This window comes from Schistocerca cancellata, chromosome 10 (genome assembly GCF_023864275.1).
Source record: "Schistocerca cancellata isolate TAMUIC-IGC-003103 chromosome 10, iqSchCanc2.1, whole genome shotgun sequence".
NCBI classification, from domain to species: domain Eukaryota; kingdom Metazoa; phylum Arthropoda; class Insecta; order Orthoptera; family Acrididae; genus Schistocerca; species Schistocerca cancellata.
This window is the reverse complement of record NC_064635.1, coordinates 73,451,677-73,475,374: the sequence shown is the minus strand read 5'-3', so window position 1 is coordinate 73,475,374 and position 23,698 is coordinate 73,451,677. Positions and strand designations below refer to the sequence as shown.

General features: G+C 39.7%; 1 protein-coding gene across 1 annotated transcript in view; it reads left to right on the top strand.

The window, feature by feature from the left end:
- The window catches only part of LOC126106651 (luciferin sulfotransferase-like), an 80,808-nt gene extending 65,781 nt beyond the window's left edge, over positions 1 to 15,027 (top strand). Inside the window, exons 6-7 of the mRNA XM_049913010.1 lie at positions 2,563 to 2,657; positions 14,674 to 15,027. Coding sequence (XP_049768967.1) covers positions 2,563 to 2,657; positions 14,674 to 14,985 — 407 coding nt within the window. The 3' untranslated portion in view covers positions 14,986 to 15,027. The remainder of the gene's footprint in view (positions 1 to 2,562; positions 2,658 to 14,673) is intronic.
- Positions 15,028 to 23,698: the final 8,671 nt, after the last annotated feature.

Sequence of the window (23,698 nt, the reverse complement as noted above, 5' to 3'; positions counted from 1 at the left end):
AGTAAAATTTAGATAGTTTACTTTTGTGCAACTGAAATAACAAAACAAATTTTACAGCTCAGATGAAATTTACGCGCAAAAAAAATTGCATGTCGCTCAGTACTACAATATGGAGTTCCCAGGTGATAACGGAGACACTTTGTAGCATATTTCTCCGTACAACGTCACTTTATAAACTATGTTTTCGCCTAATACCGGATTTTGCGTACGTATTTTACATGTATAAATAGGGTAATTTTGAACCTCTGTATCTTGGAAACGGATAAAGGTATGAAGAAAATTTTCAAGATTGTTCGAGATCTGGGTATTAGGAATAAATTGCACCTATTTTCTATGCATAGCCCTCTGGGAATCCTCCGGCTGGGTTTTCATGTCACCCCCCCCCCCCCCAAAAAAAAAAAAACTTTGTGTCTCGATAACGGATAAAGGTATTTGAAAATGAGACGTTTCTTCTAGATAAATACTCAGAGAACATACCGTTAAAATTTGAGCAATTTGCTGCCGTTATTTATTATTTAGATGTCACCTCATACCGAACTTTACGTGTAGAATTAGGGTAAATTTGAACCTCTATGTCTTAGAAACGGATAGAGAAAATTTTCAAGAATGCTCGAGGTCTGGATCTTAAGAACATGTCGTAGAAATTTCAGCCATTTGCTGTGTATGTCTGCCTCGGTTGGGTTATGGTCCGCAGGTAAAAAACCCTTTTTGTGAGGTTTCCGAGGAACCACCCAAGAAGTAATGGTACCTCCATAAGTCCAGTCAAGTCCACTGTAGATCACATCAAACACAAAAAGGACCAACAGATTTGGTTCATTTGCCTAAGGAGGAGGAAATGTGTAATATTCATACTTTGACCCTTTGCTGTAGGATAGTGACGCTAAGACTATCCTTCTTTTGGGTATACAAATGGTCCCAAGCCCAAAAGCTATCCAAAAGCTCAGCCCTACCTTTTCATAACGAATAGAATCCGTGGAATGAGCACTAGAAAATGCCGTTTTTATCCCCGGTGTCTTAGAACATTTTAGGTAAGCTCGCTGTTGCACATAGCCCATTACTTCTCGTATGGCTACGTCTAGACTTTCGTCCATATTATACTACTATTATTTTCTTCCCAGTCAGTTCATATACAGAGCTCAAGAAGAATGACTCCTTAAATGATGACAATGATGATGATGGTGGTGATTAAATATGTACGGCCATATGTCTCTTGAATGAGATTTTCACTCTGCAGCGAAGTGTGCGCTGATATGAAACTTCCTGGCAGATTAAAACTGCGTGCCGGACCGAGACTCGAACTTGCCACATGAACATCGCAGGATCAACACAGTGAAATGTAGATTGCCCGAAGCTATTTGTATAATAACAAAATTCCACTGCGCTCTCTTCGAGTCAACACGTTAAACATCTAGGTAGCCAAATTAGAGGCGACAACAGCCTGACAACAGAAATTGCAGCTCGTAGTGACAATTCAGCCTCAGTTTTCGGCAAACTGAATCACCGAGTATGGGAAACACATGATCTCAGGCTACAAACTAAAATCGCGGTTTACAAAGCAATAATATTACCAACTTAACTCAACGCCTCGGAAACCTGGTTTTGTTATAAAGCTGACATTAGGAGGCTAGACACATTTCATCTTCGCTGTCTGAGATCAATTCTCCGCATGGAATGGGAAGACCGTGTTCCAAACACGGAGATTTTGCGTCGCGTGAAACTGCATGGCACTGAAGCTCTCTAAATGAAACAGAGATGGAGTGGCCATATCATACGCAAGGACGACAGTAGACTTCCCAAAGCGATGTTCTACTCAGGGCTCTCGTGTGGAAAGTGGCGGCAAGGTGGCCAACACCTGCGATATAAAGACACCGTCAAACGCCACCTCACAGCCTGTGGCATTCCGAGCAAACTGGAAAACTACTGCAGATATACGTCTGGGACATGTTTTATTAGATTCATCAGACCTATAACAACAAAATAAATGGAAACCGTGCTTTACTGTAACCTGGTACAGTTTTGCGAGAGCTTCATATTAGCGCAGTTGCTAAATTTCAGCAAAATCTTTTATAAGCCGTAACTCTGTAACTACACATTTGCAGACCTATGTTTATATGAACTTTTTTCTTTAGTTTTACTTGTAGAATAACATACTAAAATATTGCATGTCTTCGTGAATTACCCTCTATATACATTTTCTGTTGTATCAGACATGTCCGAAAGATCAGGCCCCAGACGTTTACTGAAATTTCAGAATGTCTGACATTATCCAAAATAAGTTGCATCGCAATATTTTTGATGCTTATTGTGGGTTTTAGCCAAACAAAAATTCCACCAATAAACCTCTATAACGCACCTGATTTTCCATTTCACACCCAGTGAACAATCTGTAACCTATAAACAAAAATCTCACTGTAACGATAATTTATCCTGTTTACACCAAGGCAACGACATAGGATGAGTTGCACCAGTCTCTTGTTTGCGTTGTGACACATATTTTGCATGTAATTTAACAAGATCATGCAACAATGTGCCTTATTTTATAGTGTGATCCTCTACTTTCAGCCATGTACTGCCCTTTCTGGAGTCACGTCCTCGACTTCTGGAACATCAGAAATGAGCCGAATGTCCTGTTCTACAGCTATGAAGACATGAAGTCGGTATGTATATATTGCGTAGCCCATATAAACTCTAAGACAAAACCGAGCGAGGTGACGCAGTGGCTAGCACACTGGACTCGCACTCGGGAGGACGACGGTTCAATCCCGCGTCCGGCCATCCTGATTTAGATTTTCCGTGATTTCCCTAAATCGCTTCAGGCCAATGCCGGGATGGTTCTTTTGAAAGGTCACGGACGGCTTCCTTCCCCGACCTTCCCTAATCCGATGAGAACGATGACCTCGCTGTCTGGTCTCCTCCCCCAAACAACCCAACCCAATCTCTAAGACAAAAAAAGAAAAAAAAACAAAAAAACAAAACATGCATCATGAAGGAATTATCCGAACTGGTCAGAAATCGGTAGGTGTGATGGACATGTACAGTCGTTCTCACAAGCATCCGAGCGACATGAATTGCATTTCGCCTGAATCGCATACAACCCTCATAACGCAGCTGTCTAGCAGGTCCTCTAATCGCTCCTCGGTACAGTGGTTTGACTATTGAAAATGGTTCCAACAAATCACCACTAGAAAACACTGCTCTGTATCGCAATAGCTCAAGATGTAAAGTAATACCACGATACGATAAATATCAGGGAACACCTTATCACAGATAAGACTGTCCTTAAGGCTTCTAAGCTCACATTTATTATAATAAATGACATACCTGAAATGTTACCGCTCTCATCATTACGTCAGATAAGTAATGCACGTAGTAAGTTCGTCCTATTCATGATTTCCTCATCAAGGTAACATACCGTACTTATTATTTAACACAAAATGACATTAAAAATTTAAGTTATTCACGAGCTGCTAGTTGAGAATATGTATGAACTTCAAATGACTCGACGAACCGTCTCGTTCTGCATATGAGTTCAAACCCATGTCATGCAGACTAAGCAAAGATTTTGTGACTGACGGAAATTAACAGTCATTCCTGACTAGGCATACAGAGAGTGATATACCTCGATTTAGGCAGTATCAGTTAGGAAATATCAACTTTAAATTACATAACGTAAACATTTTTAACGGACGCGAATTCCTACTCAGCATCTATTGTCCCTGTTAACGAACTACGAGAGATTTTAAATATTGCTTCTTCACAAGTAACTTACTTGAAATGCCGTGAGGTAAAGCTGTGTGTTGGACAGGGATCGAACCCATAACCTAATCGGATTGTTATCGACGCACAATCAACTGTGACATATCAGATTTTCTCGGCAGTTGCAAGATGTTTTAACTGAAATGACGAGACGAAACATTAATTTTTTCCTTCCCACAACTCCAACCCAGCCCTATCGCTGTTATATTCTAGAGAAAACGAACGTTAAATATGGGTTTGTTACACCAGCAGCGACATGTGAGCATGTTTGAACTAGAAATAATATGACGAAGAGTTCAGTGCTGACTGGTAATCGAACCACACAAATATCGTTGTTGACTACACACAAACAGACGTCAGCTACCGAATTTTTCTCCACCAGCAGCACGTAATAACATCATTGAACTTACAGTGATCTCGCAAATAGTTCTGTGTCTCACTGGGAGTCAGAAACGTCAGATATCGTTAGTGTTGACAACGAATGAAAATACATTAAAAATCAAAATTATTGTCCACCAGCAGATAGGTGTTCTCATGCTAGAGCTTGATAATACATAATGCAAACTTTAGTGCTGGGCCAGGATTCGAACCCACTCACGCCCAATATGTGGAGATGTTGCGGAATCTGCAGTTTTGAACAAACAACAAATTGTAGTCGAGCTGTATTGTCACGAAGGGATAAAATTCCGCGCTAAGGGCGGTCTGAGTTGCATTCCCAGTTCAGAACCAATTTTATCGACATACAGAAGCTCAGATAAAAGATGAAATAAGTGTCCTGTGACCATACATAGCGTTTGTTTCGTCACTAGAAATAAATAACTAGTATAAGAAAGGTTTGGTGATAGAGATTCTACATGTCGCCACTCCTGACTTTATTGTGGTTCAACCTAAAGTCTACTTGGTAGAGAAGGAATATCATGTTAAACGTGAATTTCAGACCACAATGCCATTATACCTTCTTCACTTGGCGTAGCCAGAAGAGAATAGAATCTGTCTCTCCCCATCAAAAATCATCGGCAGAAGTTGAAATCGAACCCAGACCATGAGTACATGAATTTATCACCAATCCAACAGACCACCAAATCCTCTTCTCTGCTGCTCACTTTTCTATTGCAATACCGTTGCGCCACACTGGATGAGAATTCTGACACACAGGCCCCCTGTAGTGGTTTGCAGCATGTTCAGAACATTCATTTACTTGGTTGACCGAATCGCCATGAAATAGCTGCCTCGGCTACCCAGTGCATACATTTGACTCTATTTTGTAATCACCGAAATAAAATCACGTAACTGCCACCTACACAGAACTGCGAACAGTGTAGGATGCAGAAATTTAAATAGGAAGTGTTCCTTTCCACTTGAGCTACTCTATTGCACTACCTGTTTGTTGAAAATGTCGTGCAGTGCAAAAGAAAATTTAAATAGGAAGTGTTCCTTTCCACTTGAGCTACTCTATTGCGCTATTTGTTTGTTGAAAATGCCGTGCAGTGCAAAAGAAAAGCTGTAACGTCTGTCTCTCAGAAGTCTATGTGCGGCCTTGTGCATTATCTCACAACACTGTGGAATGCGGAAGTTCTGGAGGAATTGTTGTTGACTTCTGGAGCAGCTGTAGCTACGGTTCAGTTATTAGTGTAACGGTAAGTGTAGTGCACTCTAGACAAAACGTCACGAGTTCGAATGCATTCACTGCTACATTTTTTAAAACTCAATTCTGCTGTCTGCTGAAGTTATCAATCTAATGGAACTTTGAACATAATTCCCTTCACTTCTCAACCCAAAATAGTCGCATGTGGAAAGAGGACAACTACTGCGGCATTTTGTGCTTTTCAGGTTTAATAGACGACCAGGCAGCAGATGCATCTCGAAACTTTTGTATTATGTATGGGGAGAGCACATAGTGCCAAAATACGTCAGAAAAGTATTTTCTACATTAGCTGTCGTGTGGTAGTGGCATTTTATTCTTCTTCAAACCTTGTTTGACAGCTTTAACTCAGAACAAGTTTTCTACATGTAATCAATAAACTGCATGTGCATTGTCAGACTGTTAATAGAAAACATCAGAGAATTCGCATATAATGTTGATGATTAATTTCTCTCTCATGTCTACTATTGTTCAAACAACACTAAAAGAAACCCTACGAAAATTGTGCACTGTATTAGAAGAAATGAAATAAAACTACCCACGATAACCTTACAACGAAAGTCTGTTTTAATAAAGCTGAGTATCTGTACACAAGCGTGCCTCTATCAGACCAAATTAGTAAAATACTCCTCACTTAGATTTCGATTGTGTCTGTGTTTAATTGGTATGCTGTGTCATACTCAAGAGGTATGCAAATGTAGCATTTGATAAATAATGTACTCCTAGAAACCCAAAATTTGCTTGCAATGGAAAGAGACATTACCTGTTGTGCAGCATTGTAAGTTTTTCACCATTGCACTATAAGCCGAAAGTATTTTCTTGCGTTTTCCTTATCGAAGTTTGATCTGACTGCTTGTAACTCTTTCACAGAGGCGATAAAAACGTTGCAGATAGCGTGACTGGAGCCGCGAACCCGAACAGACGATTTTTTTCAAGTCAGCATGTTACCACAGAACTAGCGAAAACGTTTATGTCTGGGATTCCTATTACAAGGCCAATAGTGGCTAGAACTCGTAAATCGCTATTTAAAGGAATAGATTAGTTGCGATTTCCACGTGCAACGACTTTCCTGGGCTGAAAACAGTAAATTTACAATTTTTTGTTACACCTCAAACTACACTCCTGGAAATGGAAAAAAGAACACATTGACACCGGTGTGTCAGACCCACCATACTTGCTCCGGACACTGCGAGAGGGCTGTACAAGCAATGATCACACGCACGGCACAGCGGACACACCAGGAACCGCGGTGTTGGCCGTCGAATGGCGCTAGCTGCGCAGCATTTGTGCACCGCCGCCGTCAGTGTCAGCCAGTTTGCCGTGGCATACGGAGCTCCATCGCAGTCTTTAACACTGGTAGCATGCCGCGACAGCGTGGACCTGAACCGTATGTGCAGTTGACGGACTTTGAGCGAGGGCGTATAGTGGGCATGCGGGAGGCCAGGTGGACGTACCGCCGAATTGCTCAACACGTGGGGCGTGAGGTCTCCACAGTACATCGATGTTGCCGCCAGTGGTCGGCGGAAGGTGCACGTGCTCGTCGACCTGGGACCGGACCGCAGCGACGCACGGATGCACGCCAAGACCGTAGGATCCTACGCAGTGCCGTAGGGGACCGCACCGCCACTTCCCAGCAAATTAGGGACACTGTTGCTCCTGGGGTATCGGCGAGGACCATTCGCAACCGTCTCCATGAAGCTGGGCTACGGTCCCGCACACCGTTAGGCCGTCTTCCACTCACGCCCCAACATCGTGCAGCCCGCCTCCAGTGGTGTCGCGACAGGCGTGAATGGAGGGACGAATGGAGACGTGTCGTCTTCAGCGATGAGAGTCGCTTCTGCCTTGGTGCCAATGATGGTCGTATGCGTGTTTGGCGCCGTGCAGGTGAGCGCCACAATCAGGACTGCATACGACCAAGGCACACAGGGCCAACACCCGGCATCATGGTGTGGGGAGCGATCTCCTACACTGGCCGTACACCACTGGTGATCGTCGAGGGGACACTGAATAGTGCACGGTACATCCAAACCGTCATCGAACCCATCGTTCTACCATTCCTAGACCGGCAAGGGAACTTGCTGTTCCAACAGGACAATGCACGTCCGCATGTATCCCGTGCCACCCAACGTGCTCTAGAAGGTGTAAGTCAACTACCCTGGCCAGCAAGATCTCCGGATCTGTCCCCCATTGAGCATGTTTGGGACTGGATGAAGCGTCGTCTCACGCGGTCTGCACGTCCAGCACGAACGCTGGTCCAACTGAGGCGCCAGGTGGAAATGGCATGGCAAGCCGTTCCACAGGACTACATCCAGCATCTCTACGATCGTCTCCATGGGAGAATAGCAGCCTGCATTGCTGCGAAAGGTGGATATACACTGTACTAGTGCCGACATTGTGCATGCTCTGTTGCCTGTGTCTATGTGCCTGTGGTTCTGTCAGTGTGATCATGTGATGTATCTGACCCCAGGAATGTGTCAATAAAGTTTCCCCTTCCTGGGACAATGAATTCACGGTGTTCTTATTTCAATTTCCAGGAGTGTATAATAACTCAGATTATTCAATGGAAATGACAGGGAAACTCAAGCGAAGTTTCAGGCTAATTCCGTGCACACCAGGAAGTAACTCGTCAATCACAGAGTTGCCAATCATACCTTGCCTTGTAGCCAAATCTCAGTTACAGTACCAGGAGGAAGAAGAGGAACCGATGTGTTCCTACAGAGGGCTGGGAAGTGACCATAGCTGGTATCTCAAAGACGCGGCTGGCACGACCTGGAATAAGTAATGTGTCTGATTCGCATTTCTGTAACTAGGTTTAGGGACTGGAGCGTAGTTGCCAAAAATACTTAGAACTGACTGCAAACTAAGCATCATAAATCAGTAACTCTCATACTTGTTTTTATATTTCTTCCGTAAGTGTACTCAAAACTAAGAAACAATGTTTTTGTGTGTATGTGTGTGTGTGTGTGTGAGAGAGAGAGAGAGAGAGAGAGAGAGAGAGAGCCATAATCCGTAGGTAGCGGTCATCCACTGCAGTAGTAGCCCTTGGGCGGCCTGAAAGATGCATGTCTTCTGTCTCTCTGTATCTCCATGATGGCCGAACAACATCGCTTTGGTTCACTCCGAGACGCCTGGACACTTCCCTTGGCCGGCCGCTGTGGTTGAGCGATTCTAGGCGTTTCAGTCCGGAACAGCGATGCTGCTGCGGTCGCAGGTTCGAATCCTGCCTCAGGCATTGTTGTGTGTGATGTCCTTAGGTTAGTTAGGTTTACGTAGTTCTAAGTCTAGGGGATTGATGACCTCAACTGTTAAGTCCCGATGTGCTTAGAGCAATTTGGACCATTTGAAGCCATTGAGGAGTGCGACAATCTGGACCAACAGTGCCTTCTTGAACTTGTGGATAGTAGGTCACATCGAATACGGGCATCTAACTACATCTACATCTACAATGGAGACTCTGAAAATCACATTCAAGTGCCTGGCAGAGGGTTCATCGAACCACTTTCACAATTCTCTATTATTCCAATATCGTACAGCGCGCGGAAAGAATGAACACCTATATCTTTCTGTACGAGCCCTGATTTCCGTTATTTTATCGAGGTGGTCGTTCCTCCCTATGTTGGTCGGTGTCAACAAAATATTTTCGCATTCAGAGGAGAAAGTTGGTGATTGGAATTTCGTGAGAAGATTCCGTCGCAACGAAAAACGCCTTTCTTTTAATGATTTCCAGCCCAAATCCTGTATCATTTCTATGACATTCTCTCCCATATTTCGCGATAATACAAAACGTGCTGTCCTTATTTGAACTTTTTCGATGTACCCCGTCAGTCCTACCTGGTAAGGATCCCACATCGCGCAGCAGTATTCTAAAAGAGGACGGTCAAGTGTAGTGTAGGCAGTCTCCTTAGTAGGTCTATTAGATTTTCTAAGTGTCCTGCCAATAAAACGCAGCCTTTAGTTAGCCTTCCCCACAACATTTTCTATGTGTTCTTTCCAATTTAAGTTGTTCGTTATTGTAATTCCTAGGTATTTAGTTGGATTTACGGGCTTTAGATTTGACTGATTTATCGTGTAACCGAAGTTCAACTGATTCGTTTAAGCACTCGTGTGGATGACCTCATACTTTTCGTTTATTTAGGATCAATTGCCAATTTTCGCACCATTCAGGTATCTTTTCTAAATGGTTTTAAAGTTTGTTTTGATCTTCTGATGACTTTATTAGTCGATAAACGACCGCGTCATCTGCAAACAAACGAAGACGGCTGCTCAGATTGTCCCCCAAAGGAACAGCAAAGGGCCTATAACACTACCTTGGGGAACGCCAGAAGTCACTTCTGTTTTATTCGATGACTTTCCGTCAATTGCTACGAACTGTCACATCTCTGCCATCAAATCACAAATGCAGTCACATAACTGAGACGATATTCCATAAGCACGCAATTTCACTATGAGCCGCTTGTGTGGTACCGTGTCAAAAGCCTTCCGGAAATCCAGAAATACGGAATCGGTCTGAAATCCGTTGTCAATAGCACTCTACACTTCATGTGAATAAAGAGCTAGTTGTGTTTCACAGGAATGATGTTTTCTAAACCCATGTTGACTATGTGTCAATAGACCGTTTCCTTCGAGGTAATTCATAATGTTCGAACACAATATATGTTCCAAAATCCTGCCGCATATCGACGTTAACGATATGGGCCTGTAATTTATAGGATTACTCCTAGTACCTTTCTTGAATATTGGTGTGACCTGTGCAACTTTCCAGTCTTTGTGTACGGGTCTTTCGTCGAGCGAACGGTTGTACATGATTGCTAAGTATGGAGCTAATGCATCAGCATACTCCGAAAGGAACCTAATTGGTATACAGTCTGGACCAGAAGACTTGCTTTTATTAAGTGATTTAAGTTGCTTCACTACTCCGAGGATATTTACTTCTACGTTACTCATATTGGCAGCTATTCTCGATTCGAATTCTGGAATATTTACTTCGTCTTCTTTTGTGAAGGCATTTCGGAAGGCTGTGTTTAGTAACTCTCCTTTTTCAGCACTGTCTTCGATAGTATCTCCATTGCTATCGCGCAGTGAAGGCATTGATTGTGTCTTGCCGCTAACATACTTTACATACGACCAGAATCCCTTTGGATTTTCTGCCAGGTTCCGAGACAAAGTTTCGTTGTGGGAACTGTTATAAGCATCTCTCATTGAAGTCCGCGCTAAATTTCGAGCTTCTGTAAAAGATCGCCAATCTTGGGGATTTTGTGTCTGTTTAAATTTGGCATGTTTCTTTCCTTGTTTCTGCAACAGTGTTCTAACCCATTTTGTGTAACAAGGAGGATCAGCTCCGTCGTTTGTTTATTTATTTGGTATAAATCTCTCAATTGCTGCCGATTCTATTTCTTTGAATTTAAGCCACATCTGGTCTACACTTATATTATTAATTTGCAATGAGTGGAGATTGTCTCTCAGGACGGCGTCAAGTGAATTTTTAACTGCTTTATCGAATAGATATATTTTTCGCTTATTTTTGGGGGATTTGGGGACTACAATATTCAATCACGCTACAACAACCCTGTGTTCACTAATCCCTGAATCGGTTTTGATGCTCATTATTAACTCAGGATTATTTGTTACTAAGAGGTCAAGTGTGTTTTCACAACCGTTTACTATTCGCGTGGGCTCATGAACTAACTGCTCGAAATAGTTTTCAGCGAATGCGTTTAGCACAATTTCGGATGATATTTTATGCGTACCTCCGGAACTGAACATGTATTTTTGTCAACATATCGAGGGTAAATTAAAGTCACCACCAACTATTTTCGTATGAGTGAGTACGTGTTTGAAATCAAACTCAAGTTTTCTTTGAACCTTTCAACAACTATATCATCTGAATTGGGAGGTCGGTAAAAGGATCCAATTATTATTTTATTCCGGTTGCCATCAATGACCTTTGCCCATACTAACTGATGACTGGGTGTTGTGTGACGTCCTTAGGTTAGTTAGGTTTAAGTAGTTCTAAGTTCTAGGGGACTGATGACCATAGATGTTAAGTCCCATAGTGCTCAGAGCCATTTGAACCATTTGAACCCATACTAACTCACAGGAAGTACCTACTTCAATTTCGCAACAAGTTAAACTACTTCTAAAAGCAATAAATACGCCACCGCCAACCGTGTTTAGCCTATCTTTTCGGAACACCGTTAGGTTCCTCGCAAAAATTTCGGCAGAGCTTATATCCGGCTTTAGCCAGCTTTCAGTGCGTATAACGATTTGAGCATCAGTGCTTTCTATTAGCGCTTGGAGCTCTAGTACTTTCCCAACACAGCTACGATAATTCACAACTGTTATACCAATGGTTCCTGTATCTACGTTCTTCCCGTGTTCAGCCTGTACCCTTTGTGACTGAAGCCTTTTTTGTCTTTTCCCGAGACCCTCCAACCTGCGTCGATGTAAGAGGACGTGCTGCTGGGTATTAGAGGTACCGGTGTGTACAGCAATCTGTACCACCACCTCTGAAGGTCTCGCTGTATGGTGGTAAAACATTCAACGTGTGGTTTTCATGAGCAATAAAAAAGGCGGAAATGATGTTTATCCAACATTTTGATTTGCAGCTCCTTGTATTGGCCGTGTTTGCAGTTAAAATTGTTGGATGTGAGGTCCGCTAGTGCCTGAGAAAAACGGTGTTTTGCATAACTGGCGGACCTCACATCCAACAGCGCTGTTTATGATGATCTCTATTCCAATTTTCTGTACGGGTTCCGGAACTCTCGGAACCGAGGTGATGCAGAACTTTTTTTGATGTGTGTATTTTTCTCCTTTTTCCTTCTTTTTGTTCTTCGCCGTTTCCATTTCATATTTTCATTTGTTCCATTGCGGAGATACAGTTTGCAAGCTTTTGCCTATATTTAGCATCTTTTGTCAGTAGCTGTGTCTTGTTCATGAGGTATACTCTGTAGCCCAGATAGGAGTGCTCATCTTGGTCACTAGTTAGATAATGTTGAGTATGTCATGTTGTCCAGGTGTTTTTCCTCCTTGTGGAATAATCGTTATCGTTTGATTTTGGTGAAATCATTAGCAAACCCCAGTGTCAGACACTAAGATGGAAGCACTGCACATAATAGTGAATTTTACTGTTGAAATTTCGATATACTACGTTCCAGAAAGTGACGAGGAACGTACGTCTTATAAAATTATCATGACCACACAGAACTTTATGAACAATCGTATTTGATATGCACTACTCGTGAACGGAACAGGAAATGGGAAAAACATAGTTATGTCCAAAGTACCCTTCTCCATCTACGCTTCAGGAGCGTAGATGTTGTAGTATCCCCATCAGCTGCTCAGAGGTGCTGCATCTTGCAATTATCAGTCGCTTTCAAGGGCACAAAAAGCATTTCTTGTCGGACGATTTGCTCTCAAGGACAGAGATGTGAACTATGTGAAATAGATGTATTTGAAACACAAATACAAAATGCAAAATAGCAAACTTTATATTGCAATTGAAATACTTTTTTTCGAAAACGTTTTCTGTTTCATATGAAGTACTTAAAATAGAGATATTTTGTATTTGTAGAGTGCGAAATACTAGTCTTCAATTTTTTTTATTTCATACTTCAGAATTTTCATTCATTTAATGAGCCATTTGTTTAGACAAAAATGGTGCATCGACAGATACAGATGGCGCAATCTGCACCGAAGGTGTACCTGTCAAGTGAATATAACCATGACACTAATGATTAGAAAAGGCAATAAGGCTTGAGTAGACATTATATGTCTATCAAAATTCTTTGTTTAATGTAAAATGTACCGAAATCAACCGATAACGCCAAAAAAATTGAATGAAGGAGGGAATGAGGTCACACACATTACATTCGGAAGTCTTTAGAGCTATGTATAAGGCCTGATCTCAAAGTAATTCATACAAAAAAGTTTATAGTGCAGCCATGTCAAAATATCAAGCACTTTGGAATCTGTGTTCAAGTTTTCCTAAAGCCCATGAAACATATTTGGGATCACCTGAAAAATCCTCTTCGTATATATGTCTAACATGTGGAATTCATACTATAATTCTGTTCAAGATCTACTCACAGTCAAGGATACTCTAAATGAAACTTTAAGGAAACTCTGATCAGCAGCTTTTAAAGAAATGGAAATACAGTTTATTAACAAATTCATAAATAGTTCAAACTCTATTGCTAATGGCATCAAAGGAAGGGATAAGATACCTACTCAGGATGTCTTTTGCCTAAGCTAATGAGAATAGAAAGAATGCTAAGCAACTTGCAACAGGATAGACCTATACATTGTGGTGTGGCTGTTGAAGTTATTAAAGGAAGTCTTAATCGGCGTTTTGAGAGATTCTGTAAATTGATGGAACAAAACGCAAAGGATGGCATATTAGCATCTGTAGCTTATTCTTTTTTCAAATAAAAATGGGTACCTAAGGCGAGCAGAGTATACTTCAAGGAACTATTTATTTCACAAGTGCAGAAGATCAAACAAGAAGAAGAAGATGGGAAGAACTAGCAAAAACTTAAAAAGAAAAATATTTTGATCCTTATTATATGTTTGTTGAGGACTCTCAGTCTTCTGTAGACTAGTGATAGTGGCAACACTACAATAGATCTGGAAACAATGCAATATTTAAAAGATAATGACAATAGTCTAGACACCTTGAAGAGATGTCCAACTGTGTTACAAAGTTCTGCTTCTGTTGAACCATTGCTTTCGTTTGATGGAATAGTAATAAGGCCACATAAACAGGACTTGAAAACTGAAATATTTGAGCTATTATTGGTGTTACAATCAGTGAATTAAATGGCATGTAAATTTTTCACTAACTAGAGGTATTTTATTTGAATAAAGGTATCTTTGAAAATGTGTGATTTCCATTTTGTATTTAAATATTTTTATTTAAAACCATTTTTTATTTACATATGAAGCAGAAAAAAGCACCTGTATTTTAAATTTAAATACTTTTAAAAAAACTATTTTGCACATCTCTGCACATAGGAATCCAATATTGCAGTCTCATAAAGTACATTACACGAATTGCTATCAGTCACACATTGCTGCTATTCCAGTAATGACACTGCTTTGGACACTGACTTTGTAGTTTCCACAACTGGTTTTTATTTCATGCCAAGCACTCAACAACTTTGGTTATGGATTACACATTCGTATCGGGACCGGACAGAAAAAATGTGTACACAGCCGTCGAACAGATGCTTTCTCTTTAACGGTTTGAATTTAAGCTGGCCTTTCACATCTCTTTGCAGGATCTTACGTCTGTGATCCTCAGACTGGGCGCGTTCCTGGGAAAACCAGTGCCAGAGGAACAGCTGCCCCGCATGCTGGACCACCTAAGCGTGGAGAAGATGCGCGCCAACCCCAACGCCAACTACCAGCCAATGGTGGAGCACCTGCGCAAGGAAGCCGGGCTGGTGCCGGCCGCCTCTCTGGGGAAGCACTTCATCCGCTCCGGCATCCTGGGTGGTGGCCTCACCGGCTTCTCCGATGACATGCTCCAGAAGATCGACGACTGGACCGAGCAGTGCTTGCAGGACTCGGACTATACCGGCCCCAGCTGAGGGTGCCCCTTTCCAACCCAAACCTGTAAAATACTAATAAAAACGTTTCACTCACCTTTACAGTGTCTTGAGTATTTCATTTGACAGATTTTTTGGGGGTAGAGGGGAGAACCTTGTACTTTTGTGTTTTACCTATGTTATTCTCGTTTGACTATGGCAGATGAGGGGATGGAAATCTGGCATTTGTCTTACGGCCAGTAGAAATATCTGTTAAGACCCTGGCTGTGACTGACTGAGCACTGTAGCACTTTTGTGCCCTTTCTATAACAGCATGGATTGCCTCATTTGTTGTTGTCTAGAAGCTTGGTTTCGAGCTGAAGCTAGCATATCATCATCAGCATACCGACGAGTGCTTTGATCTTATCTTCCAGTTCTATGCCGAGCACCTTGTTGTCTTCTGTTCTAGTGCCTGCTGTATACCTGGCCACGCATGGCTACTTCTGCCTCTGGCCCAAGACCCAGTGGAGTAATCTTTCCCCAGCTGCTCCTCCACCAGAGACAATAGGCACTGAGCAATGCAAGTGCACCACTGCTGGCCAGCAGTACAGCCACTGCCTTCAAGAACTCAATGTCTTAGCACTGCTTTGATGACTTCACACTTTCAGTGGGCAGTGAGGAGGGAGATTCATATGCAGATGGAACTCAAAATCGATTCATGTTATTGGGTTTTTCTAATACAAAATATAAAATTAACCAAACTCAACGGTTTTGCATTCCCAGGGTTTTGAAATGCTGATGATTGATTAAACATTGGAAATTAGCAACATAAACATGCTATGAAAGTCATTATAACCCGTGGTCTGTTTGTCATATGTAGAATACAAGTATATTATTTTAGCACAATACTTCATAGTTAGTATTCATTTTGCTATAAGATTTAATATTGCACTCATATAAGATTTTCATGCTTACATTAAAAATAAATGGTAAAATGCAATGACAAACTATGGTACACAACTTATAGAACAGTGGTTAACAATTGTAGACCGTCAGGTAAAATGCGAGATAGTCAAAAACACAGTTTTTCAGGAAGGGCTAATAAAGCATTTTTTCATATCGTTATATGACAAACTGATTCAGAATGACTAGCAACTTACTAACAGGATTCGGTATATCTTTGTAACATGTGTTCTCTCCGTATTTCAGGTAAGCTGTACGGAACAACAACCGACTTCTGAATAGTATTTTAACGTAGACAAAAATCAAAAGACACATGACATGAACAGAGTAGCAACTGTCTTGAGCTAATAGAGAGTGACAGAAAGGACAAGATGCATCATGATTCCGTCAGTTAGCTACACTTCAGATCAGTAATGGTATCTATGTACTGATACAAATAAATACTTAGACCTATCTTTGAACTTCTGTGTGGGTGCGCTGAGAAACATCAAGAGAGGAAAAATATGTAGGGAAATTTGGCAATAAGCAAAGGACAGTATCACTTTATAAATCCAACATTTTATGAGGGGCTGCTAGCACAGAACCTAAAATTGAATAAGCCTACCTTTAATAATACAAATATCCTTGTTCATTCTACCCCATTAGAAATTTTGTAAGCTATTAATAACTACTTACCAACAGATAATGTTGCTCTGATTTGCTGCATAATTTGATCTCCAGGAAAACGTAGGATGCGCCTCTCTTTGTAATTACCAGATTTTCCCTCGGAATTTTTTGGTCCATGTTTTCTTCTTTCCTTCATCGGAAGGAAAAGAAAAAATGGCACATATCCCCTTTATAATAAATATATTTGCAGCCAGGGACACATCGGACATTGGATTGTTGCAGATGTCACAGGGCTCATGAGTGGTCTGACTTTGTAATACAGAAACAGAGGGTGCACCATGTATGAACGGTTAGAAACACAATTACAGCACTCTGTTTCTTGTGCACTGGCCTTGTTAACACTACGCAGTGCCATGTTACACGTTACAATTGAGAATCCTGTAGCGACAGAGGATTGCAACTTGCATCAGCAAAGCAGGAAAGCCGACCGAGTAATATGCATGGCATATGACGCCTCAATCACTTAACAGACCAGGATAAAAAATTCGGAGCCATTACTTTTCAGCATGCCCTTGTATTACATGCTCAATAAAAATCTTTTAAGCAACTTTGAATAAACTTTTGACCTGTGTATCCTAAAGGAATTTATATATTGATGGTAAAAAATCATGACACCAAAATATAATTAATATACAGTAATGAAATTTCTGGAATACATTTGTCTAGGTAGCATATTTAAGTGATAAACATTCCAAGATCATAGTTAATGTATGCATGAGCTAAGCTGCTGTAAATATTAAATGCTTGTAAGTAGTATATAAATGAGAGTTTAGGCTCAAAGAGTATATTGGATTAAAAATTCGAGGATATAAACCAAGATTTCACTTTCATTGTATCCCCCTGACAAAAATTCATCTATACCCAGAAAACAATATTCTCATTTAACTAAGACATAGATTATTCATTTAAATTTAATATTCTAAAAACTAAATTTAAAACAAATAAAAATTCTAAAATTTATTTAAAATTCAATAACATAAATTAGCCATTTAGTTTTTTTCCCCTTGATAAATAAAAAGTAATCCAATAACTTTCTCTAATTTATCACCGTCTTGGCAAAAGATTTTGGTATAACGATATAAAAGAGGAATTTTAAATTTATCATCTAAAAGTAATAAAGCTTTTTCACCACATTTACTTGGTATAGTTTCAGCTTTTGAAATGATGTAAGATTTAGGTTTTTTGGCTCTTATAATTTAGTGAACACTACTGCATAATCATTACTATCATTGTTAAGTTCAGTTATTAGATTTTCAATGCTACCATTCATGTTCATTTTGTTTTGATTTATTTATATAGAAAATTTAAATTTTCAGAAATTAAACATTTTTCAAAGGTTTATAAAATGTCTTAATTTTTGAAAACTTAAATTTTTTATATAGGTAAAAAAATCACATCACTACACATTCAGCTGCCCAGTTTCAGCTACTATTTAATGTTTATGTGTAGGTTAACATTGATTTAACATTGAAAGGACAAAAAAAATGTACAACATATGTGAAAGAAAGTAAATGAACAAATGAAAAATGGAAATAAATGTAGATTGAAAGGGCAAAAAAATGGACAACATATGTGAAAGAAAGTAAAGGAATGAAAGTAAATGAATCAAAAATGGAAGAAAATAGAGACAAAGTACAATAAATCATGACAACATACATGAAAGAAAGCAAATAAATGAAAGTAAATGAATGAAAAAATGGAAGTAAATATAGAGTGAAAGGACAACAAAAAATGGACAACATACATGAAAGAAAGTAAACGAATGGATGAAAAATCAAGGTAAATGGAGATTGAAAGGACAGCAAAAAAATGGTCAACATGTGTGGAAAAAAGTAAATGAATGACAAAGTGGAAGTAAATGGAGGACAAGGAATAGATAACAATTTGAAATTTTTACATGTGTTAAATGGACAACATACAGCAGACAGTAAAGAAATGTACTAAATGTTGTGTACTGAAAGACATTGCAGAATATGAGATAAAGTTAGATAAAGCTACAATGATTTGTAAAAAATGTATAAACAAGGATCAGCTTAGTAGATATTATTCAAGCAAAAACAATAACAGCAGTAACATATTGAATAGTACCGATAATATGGAGCAGATATTAAAAAATTGCATTAAATGTGATACAGTAAAAAGTGTAACAGAACATGGGAATCAATTAGGTAAACCTTAATCAATTTGCAAAAAGTGCTTAAATAATGATCATATGAGTAGATGGATGAAAAATCAAGGTAAATGGAGATTGAAAGGACAGCAAAAAAATGGTCAACATGTGTGGAAAAAAGTAAATGAATGACAAAGTGGAAGTAAATGGAGGACAAGGAATAGATAACAATTTGAAATTTTTACATGTGTTAAATGGACAACATACAGCAGACAGTAAAGAAATGTACTAAATGTTGTGTACTGAAAGACATTGCAGAATATGAGATAAAGTTAGATAAAGCTACAATGATTTGTAAAAAATGTATAAACAAGGATCAGCTTAGTAGATATTATTCAAGCAAAAACAATAACAGCAGTAACATATTGAATAGTACCGATAATATGGAGCAGATATTAAAAAATTGCATTAAATGTGATACAGTAAAAAGTGTAACAGAACATGGGAATCAATTAGGTAAACCTTAATCAATTTGCAAAAAGTGCTTAAATAATGATCATATGAGTAGATATTATATTAAAGTGAGTAACACTCAGAATAGTATGGAAAACATCAGAAGGATATAGACAACAAACAAGATCATAACCTGTAGAATAGTATGGACAACAGCAGTACCGGTAATAGTGAAAGGTCGAAACTATGTAATTGATTTAATATTATAAATAATTTAGATTGCTTTGCAAAAAATCATGGAAAGATACTATCAATTTGTAGGGACTGTAGAAAATTAAGGAAGTCGGAAAATAAAAATAAATATTACTCAACCCAAAATAGATTTTACAACTTACGAAAAAGTGTAGTAATAACTGGAAGAAGACAGAAACGCTACAATTATAGATCCATTTTACAAGAATAAAATGCATTACCAGGATAAAAGGAAAAATTAAATAGTTTGTTAGATGAAAAATACAATTGTACTTAAAAATGGTTCTGTGAAAATTACTGTTTACGATAAAGAAAAAGATGCATTTGTAGAATTAAAAGAGTTAACAAAATGTAGTACACAGAAATACATAAGAAAGATTTTTAAGGCAATTAACAAATGTTACAAGGAGAAAACGATTCATATTCTAGCGAAGAAAAGGAAACAGAAAGCTGTGTTCAAACCTACCTCGTGCAAATCTTTTCTTTTTTTTTTCACTGTTCGCTGTATTCAAATTTGTGTCTGTGTCGTGGCGTAACGTCCGTTTGTAACAGCAATGTGTAAGGTAGGTACCTATAAATGACAGCTGATTCTACACAACTACTCTATTAGCAACTGAAGAAGTGACTTTCGAATGGGAACAGCAAATGTTTAATGACGAGGCTACCAGTCAACCGAATCCAATAGGGTTTCAGTTTGCTGCTGCCATTCGATCACCTACTTCGATAAAATTGTATTGACATATATTGAAAGGTTCGAATAAAATTATACGAATCGTAGAATTTGCGTTAAATGTGCTAGGTTGACGCAGAAAAAGTCAGCTAGAATGAGAGTTAATATTTGTAGAATTTACCTAAATCGGATATGGTAATCAGAATCAGTCACTGAATTTGCTAACAGATAAAGGCTCCTATAAATAATAGGGTAATATGCAAGTGGTAAAGAAAGCAAAGTCCAGACTCTCACTTTCAACGTAAAACATCATTGCTCGTCAGAATCAAATTTTAACTCTGCAGCGGAGTGTTTGCTGATATGAAACTTCCTGAAAGATTAAAACTGTGTGCCGGACCGAGACTCGAACTTGTGATCTGTGCCTTTTGCGGGCAAGTCCTCTACCGACTGAGCTACCCAAGCACGACTAACGACCGTCCTCACAGCTTCGGAAATTTTGTTATTCTATTCACGCCGCCACCCCCAGTGCAATTCCACCTCCAAACGAATGTGCAACACAAGTCAAAATTTTTTCATGCTCTAGAGTATACTGACACACTCACATTTGAGTACACCGACTTTTACACAGAATCTCATTGAAATTTCGTCTATATCAGCACTCATTCGATTTCCTAGTTTTGTTTAACACCAGAAACCCATACTGCCAGTTATTCCAGCAATCCCCACATATGATAACGAATTCATTGAATGACATGTTGGTTCTTACATGTGCTTAGCAAATATGCTTTAAAATAAGAGTATCCTGTCTGAAAATGAAAATAAGGTTTTCTTTAAGCCAGACCAATTGTTTTTGGATTCTTTAATACATCTAGCTCAAATAAAATATATGACTTTCATATGGTGGCCAAAGCAGAAATATATCCAGATCTCACCCAGATTTGCCAGTGGGACATCACTGAATATAAATACGCCATTTGGTTTCAGTTTTTAAGGTAGTTGAATATTGCTGCTTTCCCCAAACGTATCATGCATTACTCCCTCAATGCCATGCAAAATCTCCTGCAAATCTAATATTTGGGCAGAAACAGGGTTTTTGAAGAATTGTATACATGCTCGAAGTGGACTCCCTCACCACTTGGTAACAGTGTTAGAAGACGATTAGTCTTTTCACAACCTGAAGCTCAATGACTGATTTCTTCTGGTTTTCAGTACCATCATTGCAGGAGCAATTGCTTACTATGAGACCCATATGGTGAGGTTGTTTCGGCAACTCAGGCATAGTGATAACTCATATGGTTCTTAAATTTTATAGACTCTTACATACAGCTGCGTATATAAACAAATTTAGATAAGATCATACTTTTGTTCCCACATCTGCTGAAGTTGAATTATACACCTCCACCTACATCAATGCACAGTGAGCCTCATAGAGTTGCACTATGGTTTCTTCTGATGTGTGGAGAGTTTGGAATGCTAGCTCCAGCAGACTGTTACACAATTTCTCATAGAATTGGTGGATATAAGAGTACCACCTTAGATGACACTCTAGCCCATGCTCTATTTCAGAGCTAGCATACATTAAACTCTTAAAAGTCTTCTCCTGTAAATGTATACACTTTCTGTTGTTAAATATTTCAACTGTTCCAGAAAGTGTGATACAGAGATTGTATGATCGTCCAGTATCAGCAGTGGAGAGTGAACTTTCATCCATGAATAAATGTTACTACCACCAGGTGAAAGTCCTGATACAACATCATACTGACACGTTCTCACAACCACTGGAGTTCAACCAGCAGGTTTGATTGAACAACATTATTTCCACATCAGGTTCTTGTTGCTGGAATGACTTCACCTCTCCTACAAGGAAAAGGAATTAGTAACTAAACGTCTTTGATTTTTTATTTCTGTTTCCCTTTTCATCATCAGTGGTTTTATTACTTTTATTGTCTCGTAGCAGGGAGTGTTGATATACATCTCGACATCCTTACCCTTTGATGAGGATCCGGTAATAATAATTATAGCCTGCACAGAGGCATTCAGACTATCATTCTTGCTGCACTCCATATGTGAATCGAAAGGGAAAAAACCCTAATAACAGGTGCAATGGGATGTATCCTCTGCCATCCACTTCACGGTGGTTTGCAGAATATAGATGTACATTTAAATGCTACGTTTTACGTCACCCGACGAGTATCACAGGACAGTCAGCCTTTTTCCAGCACTGAAGATACAGACAGCAAGTCAACACTCACCCCATTTACATGGGGCTCCCAAAACCGGAGATTTTCGCTCTCATGTAAACGTATAACCGTTTTTGGAACGTGCTTTGGTTGTTAGGTTACGTCTTGTTCTCAAAATATTGTGCTAATATGTATGGAGCGACTTATTGTGCAGTGAAGGAAAAACAGAAATATTAGAATGAGCATGAAGCTGTCTGTCTCTAATAATTAAGTGAAGAGAAACAGCGATTGTGCTGACTAAATCAGAAACTGGAACTGCTGTTTTCCAGATGCCATATTTAACTGGGCTACCACATCCGCATCAGACCTTAAAGTTGGAGTCACACATGCAACAAAACTGTTGCAACAGCTGGTAGCATACTGCAGTTGCAATGCAGTTGCATGTGTGAACTCCTAGATTTTAGTGGCGCTACTTAAGAGAGACAATTTTCGTCACGCCACAAAAAGTTCAATTTGGTTGTACTTTGTTGTGCCACTTTCCTTCCACCAATGCTCCCTGCTGGCATTATTTCGAAACATTAGCATTATGTCGCATTTATAGTGGAATAACTGCTCCCGTGCTCCGTTAGATTTTAGTGTGTTTTCATTTTATTACAAAAAAATGTGAAAGCAGAGGTAGGCAGGTATACTTTTGGAGCTCCTGGAACAACAAGAACAGCAACCTATGTTTGGTTTTCTGCAGTGTGTGTGTGTGTGTGTGTGTGTGTGTGTGTGTGTGCAAATCAGTGATGTATCCCACACTCTTAAAAAGTTTTTGGATAAACTAGGCATGGCCTGCACCTCAAAAGGTACGGGAAGGAGAGGCTGGCTAAGCTTATAGGTGACAGTGTAGTTGGTGGTGGTGGTTGCGGTGGGGTCACTCATGGAAAAATTCCTGTAGTAGTTGGTGTTAGAGCTGCACCTTTCTTTAGATTGAAGTCAAATGTAAATGTCGTGTGACTAGGGCCTCCCATTGGGTAGAGCGTTCGCTGTGTCCAAGTCTTTCGATTTGACGCCACTTCAGCGACTTATGGGTCGATGGGGATGAAATGATGATAATTAGGACAACACAATAGCCAGTCCCTGAGTGGAGAAAATCTCCTACCCAGCCAGGAATTGAACCTGGGCCCTTAGGATTGATATTCTCTTGCGCTGACTACTCAGCTACTGCGGGCGGACAGATTGAAGTCAGCTGATAGGTATACCTCCTTAAAGGAAGTCCCTCTAACTAAGGGCTCATCTTCCAAGGACGTAATATTTCCAAGAAGAGAAGGAATTGGCATATTTCATCAAAATATAAGAGGTATTAAAGTTAGTGAACTGCTTATATATGTTGACTTTGAAATTGTTGGTATTTCAGAGCACCACAATTGGCAATTCAGAGGCTTCCTTTACCAGGATACAGATTAGCTTGCTGTTTCTCAAGGAGTTCCTTGCGGGGTG